The sequence below is a fragment of the Carassius gibelio genome, chromosome A7 (assembly GCF_023724105.1).
Source record: "Carassius gibelio isolate Cgi1373 ecotype wild population from Czech Republic chromosome A7, carGib1.2-hapl.c, whole genome shotgun sequence".
Taxonomy (NCBI): domain Eukaryota; kingdom Metazoa; phylum Chordata; class Actinopteri; order Cypriniformes; family Cyprinidae; genus Carassius; species Carassius gibelio.
Window position 1 is genome coordinate 6,208,046 of NC_068377.1, and position 20,163 is coordinate 6,228,208.

A 20,163-nucleotide genomic window follows, 5' to 3' on the forward strand; every position below is an offset into this window, starting at 1 on the left:
TAGCCTTACGGCTGCCTCGCAAATCTCTTTAAAGGTGTTAGGAAGGATTTGAATTGAATTTGTAACGTCTGCCTCATGCCTGTTCTGTAATCCCACAACATACAGTCAGAGTAAACACAGCATCTGTTTCTGCCCTGCTAAGATCCTCCAGACAGTGATCCTCCATGATGCCATTAACATGAAATGTTTATCACGACCTCTGATGCCTCTTGTAAGGATTTCCTATAATGCAGACAAGGTTTGCAGAATATTGAATTTGACAAGGTATTGTTACTCTATTATTGTATTTATAATACTTGTTTTAAATAATTTAATAATACTCAAAATATATGTAATGCCATCAGATATTCCATTAATATATTTATCTAATTTGATGTTATAATGGTAAATAAATTACCGTTCATTTAGGGGATTCCAAATCAGTTTTGGCAAGTTGCCATTGGATATGTATGTGAAGTATTTCTTTAACTTCACACACTTTTATATTCCAGGGGTTGATTTAAAATTGAAGATTTTTTCCTCCCTTTATGTTATTTCTTAGAAACATTTTACAATGGCATCAACATTTATATTTACTACTTTCCCATATACCTCATGTATATGTTTAATTAATTAACCCTTGTCCTAGACTTTCAATCTTAAAGGTATAATTCATCCAAAAATATTCATAATACTTCATTCATCCTCCACTGAAAAAGTAATCCTGTCTGACTCAGGAAAGAAATATGCACAGATCGATTGTTTACAATAATAATAATAATAATAATAATAATAATAATAATAATAATAATAATAATAATAATAATAATAATAATAATAATAATAAAAACATATCATATATCAAATATATTAGTGTATTTTGATGTGAGAGAACAACAGGTGATGTACTGTTTCACTGGAGGAAGTATGGATTATAGACTCATATTTTGGCCATAAGCGATTTTTTTAAAGTTAAAACACCTTAATGATGGATTTTTTTTTTCTTACAAACACACAGCTTTTAACTTCACAATACATTAATTGATGGACTGGAGTTGTTTGAATTATTGTGATGTTTTTATCAACTGTTTGGACTCTCATTCTTACAGCACCCATTCACTGATCGGTGAACAAGTGATAGTGATGGAGAAAATTTCTCCAAATTTGTTTGGATGGCCTGGGAATAAGTGAATTTTCAGCAAATTTTCATTTCTTATATATTTTTTTAAGTGTACATTAGGATAAGCTAACTATGATAGTCTAAACAAGGAGTGAAATATTGGTTTTAATATTTACTTTGCAATAAAAAATACAAAAACTTTTATTTAATGTATTATATTGGGGTTTAGTGCACTTGTATATCAAGGAGACAACAGTGTCAGTGATGAGCAAGTTTGATACGAAATATGACATGTCATGTGATGTGAGGTTGGTAAATATCACGTGTAAACAGAATGCTACGTCTGTTGTAAATGCTGCACATGTCAGAGCATAGATGAGAGCCAGAGGTAAGTTAATCCAATGCACAGTACTTTATCTACAAGATTGGAAGTGCAGGGTAAGTAGACAGTGTTTTAGGTGCAGGTTCGGTGCAGATCACTCAGTGCGGGGTGAAAGCAGATGAGTAAGTCTTTTGCAGATATGTCAAAGCCGAATTCAAGCACAGTTCGCTAATACTTGTCTCTTTCACAATTCACTCTCAGAAATGGAGGCTATCAAGCAAGCTCGAAGAAAGCACAGGAGACTCGGGGAAATCGCTGGATTTCAGGCCACATGATAGTGTTTAGGAATCCTGGAGGTAGTAGAATAATGACACAGAAGTTAGTATTTCAAAGGTGAGTATACGTTACGTCATAGAATCTGCGGTGCATCGGCTGATCAAGAGACACCATTCGATGGTCCGTTCCTGTTGGAGGCTTGACGCTGAACTGGGGCTGTGGTGAATGATTTCTACTGTTCTGTGATGAGGTTGCTGATGGTGAACAGGTACGGGTGATTAGTATTCAGGTGAACATGATCATTGTGAGATGGATGGCTTGACTGGTCCCTGACACGACGTCGGGAGTCCAGGATCTCCTTTACCGTGTAGATGTGCTCGGCTTCTACGGGTGGTACCGGGGGGTTTTCATCAGGGACCGGGTCTACAGAAGAAACAGAAACAGGTGAGTAATGGGGTTTTAATAGGGAGACATGAAATGTGGGGTGTATCCAATACTGGGCAGGTAAGCGAAGTCGGTAAGTGACTGGATTGATTTCTTCTTCAATTGGGAAGGGACTGATGTACTTTGGACTTAGCTTACGGCAGGGTTGCTTCATTTGAATGTCACGGTTGGAGAGCGATACCAATTGTCCAGGTTGGTAAGTGGGAGCTTGGCGACAGGTGAGCATCAGCAGATAGCCGGTGGCAGTTTATTGCCTGTTGAAGGTAGTGGCGTGCCTGATTCCAAGGATGGAGGTGTGTTACCTTGCTTATGGCACAGAGTGTGCACCCCTGAATAAACATCTTGATATCGTTCAGCATTCCTGGCCATCAGGATTTTTGTCGAATTGTGAAGCATGTTTTGTTGACACCGGGGTGACCTGTTCCAATGGAGTGAGCGGAGGAGATGAGAGAATTGCGGAGACCTTCAGGTACAAAGATCTTATTTGCGGGACATTTTGGAGGAATGGGCAAGTCTTGTGATAGCTCACAGATCTGTTTGTCGAGGTCCCACTGGATGGGATTGACAAATAACTTGGTGGGTAAAATGGGCTCGGGACTTTCTAAAGTTTCCTCGGGAGCGTGGAGGTGGGACAGAGTATCTGCTCTCATGTTCTTTGATCCTGGATGGTAGGCTATTTGGAAATTAAAACTGGAGGTTCTTATGGTCAGTAAGGACGAGAAATGGATGTCTGGCCCCTTCCAGTCAGTGGCCAATGTCATAGTTTCTTTCAGTGGGTGATAACTTTCAGGAAAAGAAGGCACAAGGCATGGGTTTGGATGAATTTTCAGGGTACTGTGACAGATTAGCCCCGACACCTGTCGTTGAAGTGTCCACTTCTACAATGACTTTTTTCTCGGGATCTGGATGCTGGAGTAGCAGAGCAGTGATCAAGGTGGGTTTTGAGTGTTTGGAAATCATGTTCAGCTTCAGGGTTCCAGTGGAGGGTCTTCGGTTTTTCCCTTTCAGGAGTGATGTTAACGGGGCTGTTATCATGCTGTACTTGTTTATGAATTGACTGTAAAAGTTTTCAAAACCCAGGAATCTCTGTGAGTTTTTGATTGACTTGTGAGTGGGCCACGAGGTAATGGCTTGGGTCTTACGGTCATCCATCCTGACTCCTTCCATGCACTTCTGAGGTCCCGTTTGGTGAATATATGGGAATTATGGAGTTGTTCACGGGAGGATGGAACTTGGATGGACAGATTTTCTTTGGGGCTTTCAATGGATGTGGAACTAACGGACACAGGTTCAGGTTGGGTGGAGGGTGTTAGGCTAGTGGTGATGCAGTTGAAGCCCCAGTTCAAAATTTTCCCAGTTTCCCAGCTTATCGTGGGTTGGTGTTGAATGAGCCAGGGACGGCCCAGAATTGCCTCGTCTTGGCTATTTTCAAGAACGAACGGGGCAAACAACTCTTTATGAATACTTTCAACACAGAGGGTGGTTGGTGTTATTTGAAAGGTTACATACCCCTTGTTGATGATTTCACCAGTCACTGCATGGATGGAGTATGGCTTGGAGGTGCGGGTCCTTTGTAGCCTGAGTGTTCTGACAAGGTTTCCTGAGATAAAGTTGCCTGCTGAACTGGAATCCATGATGGCCGTGGCTGCAACATTGAATTCTTGAGACTTCAGAGTTACTCTTACGGTTAACAGGGTTGAAACAGAAGGGTGATGATGGACTGAACTCAACATTAATTGGGGAGGATGAGACGGGCAGAGTCGTAAACAATGGCCCTCATTTCTGCAGTAAGACATAGGTTCAGAGGAATCACTAACAGGGCGTCCAAACACTTCCTTGAAATTACTTATGAAACTTTGTACGGATGAGGCAATTCCTGTTTCCTGGAACCACAGTGCCTCGGCCCATAGTAATGCTGCCCCGGAAAGCTGCTGGATTATGAATGAGATCTTGCATCTTTCCGTGGGATATTGATGAGCGCGTTGTTCGAGCGTGAGCGTGCATTGCAGCAGACACCCGTTTAAGTCCTCCACCCGGCCAGAGAAGGACGCTGGTCGAGAGACGGTGTTTGTGACATACACCAGCATGGGAGCAGGGTTTGTGGAAGCACTGTCTTCACACTGTGCCGGATTCATTGCTGTGTAGGTCAAGCCTTCTGTCAGGGTATAGACGAGAGCCAGAGGTAAGTGAATCCAATGCACAGTACTTTATTTACAAGACTGGAAGTGCAGGGTAAGTAGTCAGTGTTTTAGGTGCAGATCACTCAGTGCAGGGTGAAAGCAGGTGAGTAAGTCTTATGCAGATATGTCAAGGCCACTGTTAGTGGTTAGTGTTTCAAAGGTGAGTATACGCTACGTCATAGAATCTGCGGTGCATTGGTTGATCAGGCGACAGCATTCGATGGTCCATTCCTGTTGGAGGCTTGACACTGAACTGGGGCTGTGGTGAGTGATTTATACTGTTCTGTGATGAGGTTTCTGATGGTGAATAGGTGCGGGTGATTAGTATTCAGGTGAACGTGATCATTGTATGATGGATGGGACCGGGCTTGTCTGGTCCCCGACAGCACAATACATTGATATTATTTAGTATCCATAACATACATGATCACTTTACATAACTTAAAATACAAATGAGATCACGGTGGCAGATGACATGCATTATTCTGCCTGCAATCTCTCTCTCTCTCTCTCTCTCACACACACATCCTCTCCTAAGCATCAGGCAAATTCAATGAGAAGAAGGAAAAGCAAACTCCTTCCTGTAATACACCCTTCACTGCGGTTTACCCCATCCCGTCACCATTTTTATTCTTATGGGTATGTGGGAACTTGGAGCACAGCCATAAAAATATCAATGTTACAGACACAGGATATCCAAGCTGAGAGGCAGACAGTGGCCAGATCAAAAATCCATTTGCATTTATTCTCATTAGACAAGAGAGGACATGCAATCTGTGTAATGTTTGTCAACTCATGAATTCAAACATGAGGCCCTGTTTTCATATAGTTTCATGAATTAATTAGTGTGTACAAGTTGTACACATTTTCTAATATTTAGCCATGTGAAGTTCATGCATTTAAAGCTGGTGTGTGTTTTTGTGTAGATTAGTACTGCAATTAAGTTAGTTGTAAAATTTCAAGTAAAACAAAACTCAAACTTGCAACTTTCAGTGATTGCCACATCTATCATAAATGACATATATTGTCTCTTTGTGAAATCTACAAACTATACTATAAACTAATCTAAAGTCACTAAACAAGCATCCAAAACACATAACATACTCATCCAGAATATTGCACTGTATAGCCTATCAAATAACAATGATCATGTGGCTCACAGGGGTTTCTGACTTTTTTATGCACACACCCATGAGGCATTAGGAAGTAATGGCCATCTGGCTTAGCATTTTCAGTAAAGAGCATGACAGAGAAAGATATTGGACACAATTTCAATTTCAGTCCACAAAGCGAACGGCAGGGGCCTTTGACTATGCCATCTGTTCTTGTTTTGTTCTACTGCTTTCTGATAAAGATACATATGTCTTTGAGAAAGTATTAGCTAACTGAAGCAGATTTGACCCTGGACCACAAAAGTCTTAAGTCACTGGTGTATATTTTTAGCAATAGCCCAAAAAACATGGTATGGTTCAAAATGATCGATTTTTATTTTATGGCAAAAATCATTAGAATATTAGGAAAGATCATGTTCCATGGAGATATTTTGCAAATTTCCTACCATTAATATATCAAAACTTAATATTTCATTTGTAATATGTATTGCTAAGAATTCATTTGAACAACTTAAAAGATGATTTTCTCAGTATTTAGATTTTTTTGCACCCTCAGATTCCAGATATCCTAATAAACCATACATCAATTGATTGAAAAGCTTATTTATTCATCTTTCAGATGATTTATAAATCTCAATGTCGAAAAATTTACACTTTTTTGGTCAAGGGTCACAAATATATTTAATTTAGGACTTTGGATTTCATAAAGCAGTAGGATAATTTTAGCAAAGTTTAAAAAATAAAGTTTTTCCAAAGATTTGGGTTTAAACTGCACAGTACGTCTTAATTCCCCATGAAGAATCATAAGCCGACAGATACCAAAAATGCTTAAGGTTTTTTTCTTTTTTTCCCCTTGGTATAAAATTTGACTTTCACATATTCACTGAAGTGCACTTGAGCAAAAACCTGATTATTTTAAAATCAATCTCTGGACATGAATCATTCGGCAGTCACTTGTAGCAATAGTCTCTGTAAATTATAAAATTCTGTCATGACTGGCATCTCCCACAGATATCTTAATCAGAAAAACAACAATAATAATAAAAATAATAGTAGCAATAATGAATAAAAACCCCTAGGGATATATAAGCCTCATCCTGAGGTTGTATGAAATTAACCAGAACATACTCAGATTTCATTAAATAAATGTCCTAATTTAATAAAATCAGCTAAAACCTTATCATTATATAAGACCTTCAAGTAATTTTTGTTAAAATAATCTGCTGTTTGGCATCATATCTCTGCTGTGCCCCAGTTGTCACCCCCGCAGTGTAAATCAGTGAGCCGTTGCAGCGGGTGAGCCATATTGCCACAAGGATTGAACTGACCCAGCTCGCATCGATCAACTAGTGTGAGTCATTCTCCCACACACTGCTGAGAGAGAAATCGAGATGGATGGACTGATAAGGCTGGTGGACATTTGTCTTCCTGAAAGTGGAGGTTGTGTTGAGAGGAGGGTTGGAGAGCGGGATGGACACTTTATATTTCACTTCAGATAACCACCACCATAGATTTTCTCGTCATTCCAAGAACTGAAGTGGTTAGTTCATATACTTTGGTATACCAAAGTTTCATTACTGTAGCGATTTGTTATATTTGGGTAGTCGACGGCCATGGGTTAATATCAATATTATGACTTACAATTATTATGAATGAATAATATAATGTCTATCACAATTAGTTTAAAAAAACATTAAACAGTAAAAGCATTTTTGCTAAACCTAAAATACATACTTGCAGGTACTAATTACTGCAGCTTCCAGGTGAAGTTTCCTGATTCTGTATTTTTTTCGGATATAGTGTAGTTTAGGGCTAAAAAGGATAAAACGCTAAAATGCATTAGCATAAACTTTAAGCCTATCTCTACTTATACTTAGATTTTACATCTGAAATTCAACCTCAGAAGAGACAACAGCAGTGGATCTCAAAAAAGTGGCACGGCCAACTAGGGGGCTTCAGATGGGCCCTCGGACAATGTTGCCAAGTCCACAGTTTTCCCGCAGAACTGGGCCAATTTCACACTGTTGCAGTGGGTTGTTTTTTAGTCTGTGGGATAAAGTGATGGGTGGTGCTAGAATGAGATTGCAAACAGCTGATAAAACATCACAATAATCCACAAGTAATCCACATGACTCCAGTCCATCAGTTAACATTTTGTGAAGGGAAAAGCTGTGTGTTTGTAAAAACAAAGTCAACATTAAGACATTTTTAACTTTTAACATTTTTAACCATTTCTTATTGCTTAAATACAAGTCCCCAATCTATAATAATGCTTTCTCCAGTGAAAAAGTCATCTTGTCTGAATCATGAGGAAAATATGTACAGATCAAGCATTGTTTACAATGAAAACAGTACCAAAACAATTATAAACAAATATGTTGGTGGATTTTGATGTGGAAAGACAACAGGAAATGGACTCTTTCCACTGGAGGAAGCGTTATTATAGATTATGGACTGGTGTTTTGGCAAGAAGTTAAAAAGCTTTAATGGTGGATTTGTTTATAACACAAGACATTAATTGATTTGATTAATTGATTAATTAACCTTTAAGTAGCTATTTCTACTCTATAAAGGGTTTTGTGGTGCATCCTGATGTATTTTTATTGATTCACTGGTGTTAGATAATGTTTTGATTTATCTAGATAAATTAACATTGATTAATCAATTAGCTTTTTCAATGTTTTTTTTTTTTTTTTGTCATTTCAGTTTGTACCTGCAGCGATGTATATCATATTTTTTTTGAAAATTTACATATTGTCAGGTTGCTAGTAGTTAATCTCTTTATTGTCCTTTATTTATTACAATTAAATTGTTAATTACAAAAACACAATCATTACCACCTATGTGTTCCATAAAATAAAGAAACTTTTGTGTGGGTTTGAAAGAACATGTGGATGAAATAAAATTGTCATGTTTAGGTGGCCTGTTCCTTAATTCAGTGAGGTTTGTAGGATGAGGGATTGTGGACACCCTGAAGAGAAATACATTAAGAGGCCAGTCATGCTATAAATACATATGTTCATAATTCTTAAGCACAGTGGCAGAGAAAAGATTTCTCATAATTAGGCTTATTTAATTCTGCACTGAGAATTTAACCAGCCTGCTGGGGCAACTCTTTCTTTTTACGTCTCTTCTTTTCCCCTCTGTAGCTCCACATTTTACTCTGGCATTCATCATATTTCTGGCCTCGCTGCCGTTACCTTTGTGTGAGGGTTATGATGAAGAAGGGCCTATAAACCTCCCAGTGTCTCTCAAATGAGATTAGAAAGGCTTGGCTCACAGGGGATACCCTCTGCTGCACATTGTGCTTGAGTTTCAATTTCTGCCCTACAGGAGATTGTGATGACAGGAAGCTGGAACTGTAAAAACAGATATTATGCTTGGAGTACACTTAAAATAAAGGAAACACTGTATATAATAGGAATTACAAGTGATCCTGTCCATCTTGAAATAAGGGTGTGGTATAATGCTTGCTTGAATGGGCTTCTCGTGCTCAGGTTTCAGGTGTTTCTAAATAAGAAATAACCAATTTCAAAATAGCTGCTATTTTGACCTCCTTCTGAATAAAATAGAAGAAAACGTAATGTTCAATACAAGGTTAAACAATGTGTGTACTGTAATACATTTGCATTGGAAGTCAATTTACCTTAGTGCAGTCACATTTACTATTATTAGGTGAGTTTTTTTATGTCAGTAGTAATTCACATGATCTGAAGTTTCATGCAGTGATTAGATTCAAATTCTATTTCACTGCATTGAGCAACAGAAATGCTGAAAATCTGCTTTGAATGAACACAGTCCCTGTGTGAACTTACTACATCACTAAACTATTGACAATTGACGTTCGGCATTTTTTGTCTACACATTTTCACTGAAATTACCTATAGTTTCAGAACTCCAATTTGTTCATCTGCGCTTGTGTGTTACTAGCCGGTGAAGTTTTTAGGAATCAATCATTGAATCGTTCACTTAACCAATTCTTTTTAAATCAGTGATTTAATCAAAAAAAGTAATTTCTGCATGTTACTCGGCTAACAGCTAAACGGCTAACAGCTAAAAGGGAATGTTCTCAGAACATTGGCAATTATTCTCTTTGAAATATAAATAAATGTTCTTCCAGGAACATTAATAGAACGTTAAGTTATCTAGACTTTAACAATGTTCTCAAAATACATCAGTTATTGAGCGTTTATATTTACGTTTTTTTTTTATGTTACTAGCTACTACTTGTTTTGGAGCATTAAGGGAACATACAAAGGTTGCCATAATGTTTGCAAAATAATAAAATAGAATGTTTCCTTAATATTTTCTCTTAAAAAAAAGATGTTTTGAACATTTTAAAAATAATGTTTTCTTAACTTAATAGGAATGTTAGCAAAGCATTCTTAGAAAATTTGCTCGCTAGAAATCTGCTGCAAAATAGAGACATGTTAATATCAAACCTTAATGGTTCTTGTGCGTCATACTAGATTTAATTTGGACATGATTCATGATTCAATACATTTTTTTTTTTTTTTTAATTAACATTCGCCCTGTCCATCATAAAAAAAATTATTATATATGGCCACTGAAATTGTATGTATTATTTTTATGGTAACTCTATGTTCTCTTTGGAGCTTGAAATTCACACTGACCATTAATATACAGTATGGACAAAACCGCTTTCTCCATGAAACAATATGGGTGACTAAATGATGAAAATGCACATCATCTACACTTGCAGCATGATCCCTCAAGCTGTGACAGACATGAGTTTAATCCTATTCAGCTATTTGAATATGTTTTAAAATGCAACCTATTTATTTATTTATTTGTGATATCAGCCAAGGGCATGATCTTCAGTAACAGTATGTCACGTTAGGTGTATGGGAAACACAGAGCGGGAACCAATAGCAGGTACGTCGTTTATTTAGGGATAATCCAAAGGGGTAACAGTCCAGGCAGGGTCAAAACCAGAGAATCCAAATCAGAACATAAACAGGACACGAACACAGGGCAAGGCAAAGCAAGGCAAGACAAGACAAGGCAAGGATGACGGACATTAAATAACATAACGTTAAACAAGGACTCCGTAACACAGACTAGGACAGACTGGGTATTTATACACAGAAGGATAATGGGGAAACAGGAGACAGGTGGGGGGGAAAATCAATTAAGCAAAAAGGAGGAAGGTGACCATATAAGGGAACAGGAAGTGATCTTGGACAGACACCGTGAGAAGGAGGACATCTAGTGGAACCCCGGGGAACAACAACCCAGACACTGTGACAGTACCCCCCCTCTACGGAGCGGCTCCCAGACGCTCCAAGGCGAAACACAACACAGAGACCAGGAGGGAGGTGGACAGGTGGAGGCTCAGGGGGAGGGACGGAGGGCCGGAAAAGGAACACATGGGGGACAAACACCAGAAATGTAAACATAAAACAGAGAGACCAGGAGGGAGGAGGACCGGAGGAGGTACAGGGGGAGGGACGGAGGGCCAGACTAACTGAGGGGAACAGACAGAAACATAACAGAAACCAAAACAACACACAGAAATCCATGAAGGACCTGTTGAGGCGCCCACCCGGGCGGAGCGGAAGACCACCACGGCCTTGTGGTCAAAGTTAAAGCCCTCCAGGGCGGAGTGGAAGACCACCACAGCCTTGTGGTCAAAGTCAGAGCCCTCCAGGGCGGAGCGGAAGACCACCACGGCCTTGTGGTCAAAGTCAAAGCCCTCCAGGGCGGAGCGGAAGACCACCACATCTTTGTGGTCAGGGCGGAAACCCCCCAGGGTGGAGCAGATGACCACCACGTCTTTGTGGTCGAGGCCGGAGTCCACCAGGGCGGAGTGGAAGACCACCAAAGCCATGTGGTCAGGGCGAGGGCCCCCCAGGTCCAAGCGGAAAACCACCACAGCCATGTGGTCCGGACGAGAGCCCCCCAAGGCGGAGCTGATCTCTGTGCAGCTGTACCAACGGGACTACGAAACTCCGGTAACCCCCTAGTGTCTTTACTGGACTCCAGAAGATCGGTGACTTGACCTGACTCTGGAGAGTCAGTGGTGACTAGACCTGACTTTGGAGGGTCATCGGTGACTGGCCCTGGCTCCGGAGGATCATCGGCGACTGGCCCTGACTCCGGAGGGTCCACCGGCACCTGACTCGACTCCGGAGGGTCCACCGGCACCTGACTCGACTCCGGAGGGTCCACCGGCACCTGACCTGACTCCGGAGAGTCCACCGTAACCTGACCTGACTCCGGAGAGTCCACCGGAACCTGACCTGACTCCGGAAAGTCCACCGGAACCTGACCTGACTCCGGAGAGTCCACCGGAACCTGACTAGACTCTAGACTGTCTGTGAAGACCCGAGGTGCCTTGGCTTCGGGCACTGTCTCTGGAACGGTCTCGGGCACCGCCTCGGTCGAGGCATCGGGAGCGACCTCGGACACTGCATCGGGAATGGCCTCAGCCACCGCCTCGGTATCGAGCACCACTTCGGCCTTCGGAACAGCATCGGTCACTTTCTCGGCCTCCAGAACAGCATCGGTCACCGTCTCAGCCTCCAGAACAGCATCGGGCACCGCATCGGGCACCACCTCGACCTCTGGAACAGCATCGGGCACCGCCTCGGCATCGGGCATCGCCTCGGCCTCCGGAACAGCGTCGGCCTCCGGAACAGCGTCGGGCACCACCTCAGCATCGGGCATCACCTCGGCCTCGGGCACCGCCTCGGCATCGGGCACCACCTCGGCCTCCGGATCAGTCTCGGGCACCGCCTCGGCATCGGCTGCCACCTCGGCCTCCGGAACAGCGTCGGGCACCGCCTCGACCTCCGGAACAGCCTCGGTAACTGCATCGGGGACAGCCTCGGGCACCGCCTCGGCCTCTGGAACAGCAACGGGCTCTGCCTCGACCTCGGGCACCACCTCGGCCTTCGGAACAGCCTCGAGCACCGCCTCGGCCTTCGGAACAGGATCGGGCACCGCCTCGGCCTTCGGAACAGGATCGGGCACCGCCTCGGCCTCTGGAATAGCAACGGGCAGTGCCTCGATAATGTCCCCCAGGCCTTGAGAAACGGTAGAAGACGTTGAGTCGGCAATCTTGTGTTGTGTCTCTAAGCTGGGGACCATCTTGGGCTGTGGCGCTGGGCTGGCGGACATCTTGTGCTGTGGCGCTGGGTCGGCGGCCATCTTGTGCTGAGGCGCTTGCTCAGCAGCCATCTTGTGCTGTGGCGCTAGGCTGACGGCTATCTTGTGTTGTAGCGCTAGGCTGGCGGCCATCTTGTGTTGTGGCGCTGGGCTTGCGGCCATCTTGGGCTGTGGCGCTGGGCTTGCGGCCATCTTGGGTTGTGGCGCTGGGCTTGCGGCCATCTTGGGCTGTGGTGCTGGGCTGATAGCCTTCCTGGGCAGTGGTGCTGGGCAGATGACCACCCCGCCGGAAGAGACAGGAGTGGCTGGGGCATCCCACCGACACCGATGCTGCAGGTAGCGCACGAATTCCCAGAATTCCAGTGTCTCCAACTGCGCCATCTCCTCCTGAGACACTGGATCATCCAGGCCGTCATTAAAATAGTCCTTTAGGGCCGCATCGTTGTAACCCATGCCCTCGGCCAAGGACCAGAACACCTGAGCTAGGGCACCCACTTCATTGCCCTCTTGGCGGAGGGCGATTAACCTCAGGTATTTGGCTCGCCTCTCCGCCATCTTGACTGGGGAGCGGAAAAATGACATACCGCTGGTTCTCTTAGTGACGGAGTCCTTCTGTCACGTTAGGTGTATGGGAAACACAGAGCGGGAACCAATAGCAGGTACGTCGTTTATTTAGGGATAATCCAAAGGGGTAACAGTCCAGGCAGGGTCAAAACCAGAGAATCCAAATCAGAACATAAACAGGACACGAACACAGGGCAAGGCAAGGCAAGGCAAGGCAAGGCAAGGCAAGGCAAGGCAAGGCAAGGCAAGGCAAGGCAAGGCAAGGATGACGGACATTAAATAACATAACGTTAAACAAGGACTCCGTAACACAGACTAGGACAGACTGGGTATTTATACACAGAAGGATAATGGGGAAACAGGAGACAGGTGGGGGGAACAATCAATTACGCAACAAGGAGGAAGGTGACCATATAAGGGAACAGGAAGTGATCTGGGACAGACACCGTGAGAAGGAGGACATCTAGTGGAACCCCGGGGAACAACAACCCAGACACTGTGACACAGTAAGCTGAATTTGTATAAGATCATGTTACAAAGTTAGCCTCATATGAATATGGTTTGTGGCTCATAACTACGTGGTGGATGTATATTTTTGAACACAACCAAGAAAAAAATGTTTTGTATTCCATACTCCATACATTTTTCATATAAGTTCACAGAACTGACATGTTGATTTACCAGGCATGTAAATGGAGGCAGAGTTAAAGATTATAAATAGTGACACTGCTGAGTCTCTTACCCCCTTTAGGGCTTTGTGCATTAGAACATATATTTCAGGAGTGTTCTGTACATCACAGCACATTTACTGGCATCAGTCTTTTGTGTCACCCACTTCAAGGCTGTAGACAAGGCCTGATGCTTGTTCTGCTGCAGTGGGGGAAACGCCAACACACATTAAACTGCTGCAGAGTGTCACATATCAGCTGCAACACAAAGAAGGGGGAGATCAGTGTCACTCTGAATCAGAAAGCAATGTTTCTGCCATAGACAAAGCAATAATGAGCTTTTATGAAGACATTGTTCTCTGTGGCTTTCCTTTGTGAAAATAAAATGTGCTTAATTGTTAAATGTGCACTTGTTGTGTACTTGTAGTGTACTTAAAATCTGAAAAATATATACAAACATACATATGCGCGCTCGCACACACACACACACACACACGTTTGTTTTTGTGAAAAGTGGGGACATCCCATAGGCGTAATGGCTTTTTATACTGTACAAACTGTATATTCTATCTCCCTTCACTAACCCTAGTTGTAGAGTTGTGTCCTGGTATGTCAAAAAAACAAGAGCACACACACACACACACACACACACACATACATCTATATATATATATATATATATATATATATATATATATATATATATATATATATATATATATATATATATATATATAATTATTTTGTCATTACATTTAAAGTTAATATATGTCAGTTGTACTAAACTGTAAGTTCATCTTTACAAATATGTAATAACAAAATCATGCACATTTTAGATTTCCTGACAAAATTGTGTATATGTTTGTGGTAGCCGTAATTTTGCCAAGTAAGGCATATTCCTGGATCAACATCTTTTGTCGATCCTGGATCAACATTAATGTCTAAAAATATAGACCTAACCCAATCCTTACCCCTAAACCTAACTCTATGATTTATTCCTAACATCAGAGGGAAATAATAGGTGAATAACAAGGGTGTAGAAACATGTAACCCTGACTGAAAGCTTAAAACTGACATTTCTTGAAAACGTATCCCTCAGTTCTGATTGGTTGATTGGAATGTTGTTCCAGGATCAACAAGGATGTTGATCCAGGAACATGTTGTACTTGGTGAAATCACGTTCACCTTGTACTTTACAGTTTGTTTTTAATCTATTGTCCTTGTGAGAACTGAAAAAAGCTATTTTCTATAAAATAGCAAACATGGGTGTGACATTGCATCTTGCGTATATTGATAAACAATAGTATTATGCAGTAAGCACTGAAACAAAATTGCATGGAAAATGTAATTCTAAAATCTAAATAATTGGATTTTTTTTTTTTATTATCCATAATATAAATAAGAGATTACTGATATTAGCTTTTCTTTATTCAACTACATATACTGTTGCTTACAATCATGCATTGTATGTACTTGAGCTTGGCTTTTTGTATAAATAGTGATTTCCTCCACCCCACTTCCTAAGAGCCAGAATCCTGTTTGTCACACAAGCAAGGACCCTCTGTTGTGCAATGTTGAAGTAAGTAAAACTGTTTGTAATTATTTATTTGTGAAATATATAATCCCTTAGTATTGTTATTTAATTCCTGAACAAATCAGTGATTTGTTTTAATGACGAGACAACAAACATTTAGCCGTTTTGCATTGTCAACACATTAGGCAAATGAATAAGAATGAATGTGTGCATGTTTCAAAATAATAATACACCCTATTTGCAAATAATTCAAATTACTCTACAAAAGTTCATATTCCTGTGTTTTGCCTGTAGGCCTACTTCTTTCTTTTCACGCATTCCATTAAATCCTTTAATCAGGCTACTTAATTCCTAAATAATAAAAGTCATCCGAAAAATACCAATGCAAATGATTGAAAGTTGTAGAATGAATGTTCATTCAGTCTCATGAGGCGCACAGCACAGTGATTTCCCTGGTCATTTCCAACTGGTTAAATCGACACTCCTCAATCTGCTCTGTTTAGCCTGTTATTAGTATTAGAGTTTAGAATGCAATGAGCTCCTTTATTTTGCTCGCTCAAGTCATGTTTGTTTTTATGAAAGTTAGATATTTTTTATGAAACAGTAGGAGTCTCTGGCATTACAAAGCACCTCCTTACTGTTACTTGATCATTGTGCAATTGGTCCCATAGATTCCAGCTCATCTCATTGGTCAGCAGGCTCAGGATCAAACCACACACACACTCGCGCACCTTCGCTCTCCTTCCGATAGCGCTGCTTGCCGCTGCAGATGGAGGACGAGGCGATTCGTGTTGGAACAAGACGATAGTTAGTTGCCCATTTCAGGTCGCTGGAATCTTTCAGAGCTGAACAGCCCATTAGCAGAATGAAGCGCGTGTAGTGTTTGCGTCAGGCGCGAGGACTGAACAAGCGCGCGATTCTCCCTCGGAGCACATACAGAGTTGAGGACAGGCGCACTTGTCCGCTGTGGCTCGGACTCTATATGGAGGGATGTCGGAATGGCTTGCACCAGGAGAACCAAAACTTTGGTGTCAACGTGTGTGATACTAAGTGGCATGACCAACATAGTGTGTCTTTTGTACGTCGGATGGGTGACTAATTACATCGCTAACGTGTACGTCAAAGTGCCGATGCCTGTCCCAGCCAAAAAGTTGGAGGGCGACAGGAAAGGAGAAACTCTGCGGATTATAGAGCGACTGGATCGGCTGGAGAATGTAGTCAATCAGCACATACAAGGTAAGAAGAATGTCTGTTTAATTACTGTGCATACAACTGCGAAGTTTACTTTATAAAACTAAGAGGAATAGAGCTGAAAACCAGCTGTGATGCCAGTTTCCACTAACAGAAAACAAAATGGACCACAAACGTATTTTTTTTAAACCGATGTTGAGTGGAAGGGGTGCTTAAATAAACATTAACATTAGAATGTATTAGATAGAAATACAAAAATGAAAAATGAACCACAACAGGTAACAAATTGGTACATGAAGCCTAAATGAATCTGATTTATATATCGCCTAGATAGTTGTGGAACATATAATAAATAGCCTAAATAGTAAACAAACAAACAAACAAACAGTTATTATTATTATTATTATTTTTTTTTTTTTTTACAATAACTTGGGTAACAGGGTTACATTTTGAGGTTTATTAATGGAGGAAATAAATAAATAAAAAAAAAAATAAAAAAAAAAAACTGGTCCAATAATTCAAGACCTCAGTGAGACAGGCCAAAAATGCTCATCGACTTTAACACTATTAAACACTATATGCCTTTTGTGAATTGTTTTCTGAGAGAAATTTCATTCTCTCAGAAAACAATTCACAAAAGGCATATAGTGTTTAATAGTGTTAAAGTCGATGAGCATTTTTGGCCTGTCTCACTGAGGTCTTGAATTATTGGACCAGTTTTTTATTTTTTTTTATTTTTTTTATTTATTATTATTTATCTGCCGAGAAACTGAAATTCAGCAAACAATCACATTATGTAAGTCATGATATTTTATAGTTGATGCAGAGGCACAAATTTCTGCATTTATATAGAAAGAAATTGTAAATGCAACTAAATTACCACCTTTACAATGACTTACCATGGTAACCACACTTACCCGGCAAATATATTGCAATTATTGGAGTAAAAAAGCAGCATTGATGTTTTAAACTATTTACTAGTGGGTTCGAGTCTTGGGCCGGCAATACCATGACTGAGGTGCCCAGGGGTGCTGCACAAGATCCCGGATCCAGTCCTAATGCCCCCCCCCCCCCCCTTTTAAAATATATATTCCAGACTTTTCAAGGGCCCTATCTTCCTTTGTGGCCCTGGCAATCAGTACTAGTTTTACCCCCAGTCCGACGCCCCTGGAGGTGCCCTTGAGCAAGTCACCGATCCCCTAACTGCTCCCCGGGTGCCGCAGTATAAATAACTGCCCACTGCTCCGGGTGTGTGTTTACGGTTTGTGTGTGTTCACTGCTGTGTGTGTGCACTTTTGATGGGTTAAATGCAGAGCACAAATTCTGAGTAATGGCTCACCATAGATGGATGTATGTCACTTTCACTTCACTTTCACTTCACTTTTTAACCATAGTTTTCAACAAAATACTGTAGAAATGTTGTATAAGCAGGAACTCTCATCACAAAAATAAACAAAATATTAAAAATATAAGTACTATATGTAGACATAAACAGTGAGTTATCCTATGTTTATACTATGTTTACTATGGGATCTGTTGGTGCCTTAGGCAGTATTTATTTAATATAAATACTGATAATTATCAACATAAATAAGTAGTAAATAAATTGTGATAATAAATAAATGGAGATGTTGAAGCACCTTGAAGGTATTTATATGAGTGAATCTTTTTTAAATTAAAAAGTGCGTTATGATGACTCTGTTTTGATCATAGATGGTCATGATGCAGAAAGTATTTAAATTAGTCCAACATGACATATTGTCAAATCTTTAGATTTTTCTTTGAGTCAATTTTGTTTTAGTCTAACATTATTTTAATCAGTTTGATGATAGATCAGTACTGAAATCATGTTAACTGTTAGAATTATTTTGCTTAATATATGAGTGAAAGAGTGCATGATTGTCACACGAGGATGTACTTCCAAAAAAAAAAAAAAAACTTTCCTGCGGTGTCCCCCAGTCATTTTGTGTCCTAGGCAACTGCCTATGTCTTCTATGTGGTGACAATGGTCAATTTCCGTCTGCACTGTGAACAGACTTGACCTGGGGTGAGGGAAACTGCAGTCCATTGTGAAGACTATATCTTCCACTCAGGTGCAAAACAGAAAAATCTATAGAGTTTCATCATCATGACCTAAATACCGTCTGTACATTTGTCATGTCGTGTTTAAATCAAGTGGATTGCACCTTGCCTAATTGTTAATGACACTTTTATGAGTGTGTGACCTCCACTTTGTGATCTTGCAGCTTCACAAAGACCATTGGTGATTGCTAACTCCTCTTCTTCTCTCTTTGGAGGCTCTTGTTTAATGAACTTGTCAATGGCTGAACTAATTATGAGAAGTCACTGATTGCCTTTGTCTGTACATGTAGTTTTTATCTTTCAGCACTTCTCAGCACACACCATTTCTGTTTTTTGTTGTTGTTGTTGTTTATTTCCACCATAATTTATGCATTTGTTTGTTTGATACACTCTTTAAAAAAAGTTAATAATGGTTATCAAACCTCCGTGGAACCTTTCCATTTGTTTTTTTTTTTTTTATAACTTTATATAGAAATGTTCTTTGGGGAACCTGAAATGCTTCTTCTGTGGCATTGCTGCAAAACCCCCCTTTGTGAACCTTTATTTATATTTAATGCATTTCAGTTACGTTTTTGAGGTCAGAATTTGGTTGATCGTGAATATACTGATTCATCTTTAAAATATTCATGCAAAAACAGTATGGTGGATTCTACCCCTTGTAATTAGTACAGCCTAATCAACCTTCCCTGAATAGCATCTGCCAAACAGTATGCAGCCATAAAGCATTTGTGGTTTCTCACTGTTGTGCAAGCTTTATTCCGGGTTCGTTTTCAGCTTCTTCGAAAAGCACTAATTTGTTGCAGAACTGAAAACACAAGCAATTTGCTGTTCTCTTTCTGGTTTATTAGTCTACAACAGCTTGCACAGCATGATTTGTCTGCTTCACTTAATATTTTAGGAATACAAATTTGGTGTTGCCAAAGAAAGTCTGTAATGTAATTTTATTAATGGACTCCTTTTGTGGTTTGTTATAAAATAAACACTTCATTGTAAGAGATATGATTCTGTCGTAGTTAATAACTGGATGTATGTTGATGTTGGGTTGCAGACAGCCAGTGCGGTGCTCAAACCAAATCCAGGGCACAAACCAACCTCACTGAGCTGAGAGGCAGCTACAGATGATTACTTGAGCAAACATTCCCGAGTTACAGCCGCAGACACGTTGTGCTGTTTGGCACCTTCTGTGGGGCTTCAGCTTCAGGAATGTGTTTGGAGCATGTTTTAGTAACAACACATTACTTTTTTATTGCATGGCAGGGATTGTTAAGGTCTGAAATACCGTGATCTTTGTAGTTAATGATTTTTAATGAAATATTGTGGTTGAATACAATTTGATCTCAAATGACAACATTTGCAATGTTGATTAGCTCAAAAATAATTTTGATCTTTACTGTACTTGAAAAAAAGTTCTATGTAAATTGATATCCTATTTTCATTGCTACAACTACAGAACACCTAAAACCATGAAATTACTGTAAAAAATGATGCAACTTTATAGCTAAAACAATAGATACATTTTAACATAATAATTAATGTAAGAGCTTTTATAAAATGATAAGC

The 20,163-nt window shown here is 40.5% G+C and overlaps 2 protein-coding genes across 6 annotated transcripts in view; one reads left to right on the forward strand and one right to left on the reverse strand.

Annotated features, from left to right (window-relative positions):
* Nucleotides 1-1,511: 1,511 nt before the first annotated feature.
* LOC128016283 (uncharacterized) lies at nucleotides 1,512-4,549 on the reverse strand. 5 transcript variants are annotated; one of them, XR_008184125.1, is made up of 3 exons: nucleotides 2,280-4,549; nucleotides 2,062-2,120; nucleotides 1,512-1,951 (listed from the first exon to the last, which is right to left on the reverse strand). XR_008184125.1 is itself a non-coding variant. In XM_052600780.1 (3 exons), the coding sequence occupies exons 1-2, from the start codon at nucleotides 4,274-4,276 to the stop codon at nucleotides 2,108-2,110; spliced, it is 639 nt and encodes a 212-aa protein (XP_052456740.1). In that variant the 5' UTR covers nucleotides 4,277-4,549; the 3' UTR covers nucleotides 1,512-1,951; nucleotides 2,062-2,107. The 5 variants fall into 5 exon arrangements, 2 of the variants coding, with proteins under 2 accessions (XP_052456740.1, XP_052456739.1); XM_052600780.1 differs by having other exon boundaries at nucleotides 3,651-4,549; XR_008184123.1 differs by having other exon boundaries at nucleotides 1,512-2,120.
* An 11,479-nt stretch (nucleotides 4,550-16,028) lies between these two features.
* LOC128016507 (polypeptide N-acetylgalactosaminyltransferase 18) overlaps nucleotides 16,029-20,163 on the forward strand; it is a 139,692-nt gene continuing 135,557 nt past the window's right edge. The window contains exon 1 of the mRNA XM_052601056.1: nucleotides 16,029-16,566. Within this exon, the coding sequence (XP_052457016.1) occupies nucleotides 16,329-16,566 (238 nt within the window). The 5' untranslated portion in view covers nucleotides 16,029-16,328. The remainder of the gene's footprint in view (nucleotides 16,567-20,163) is intronic.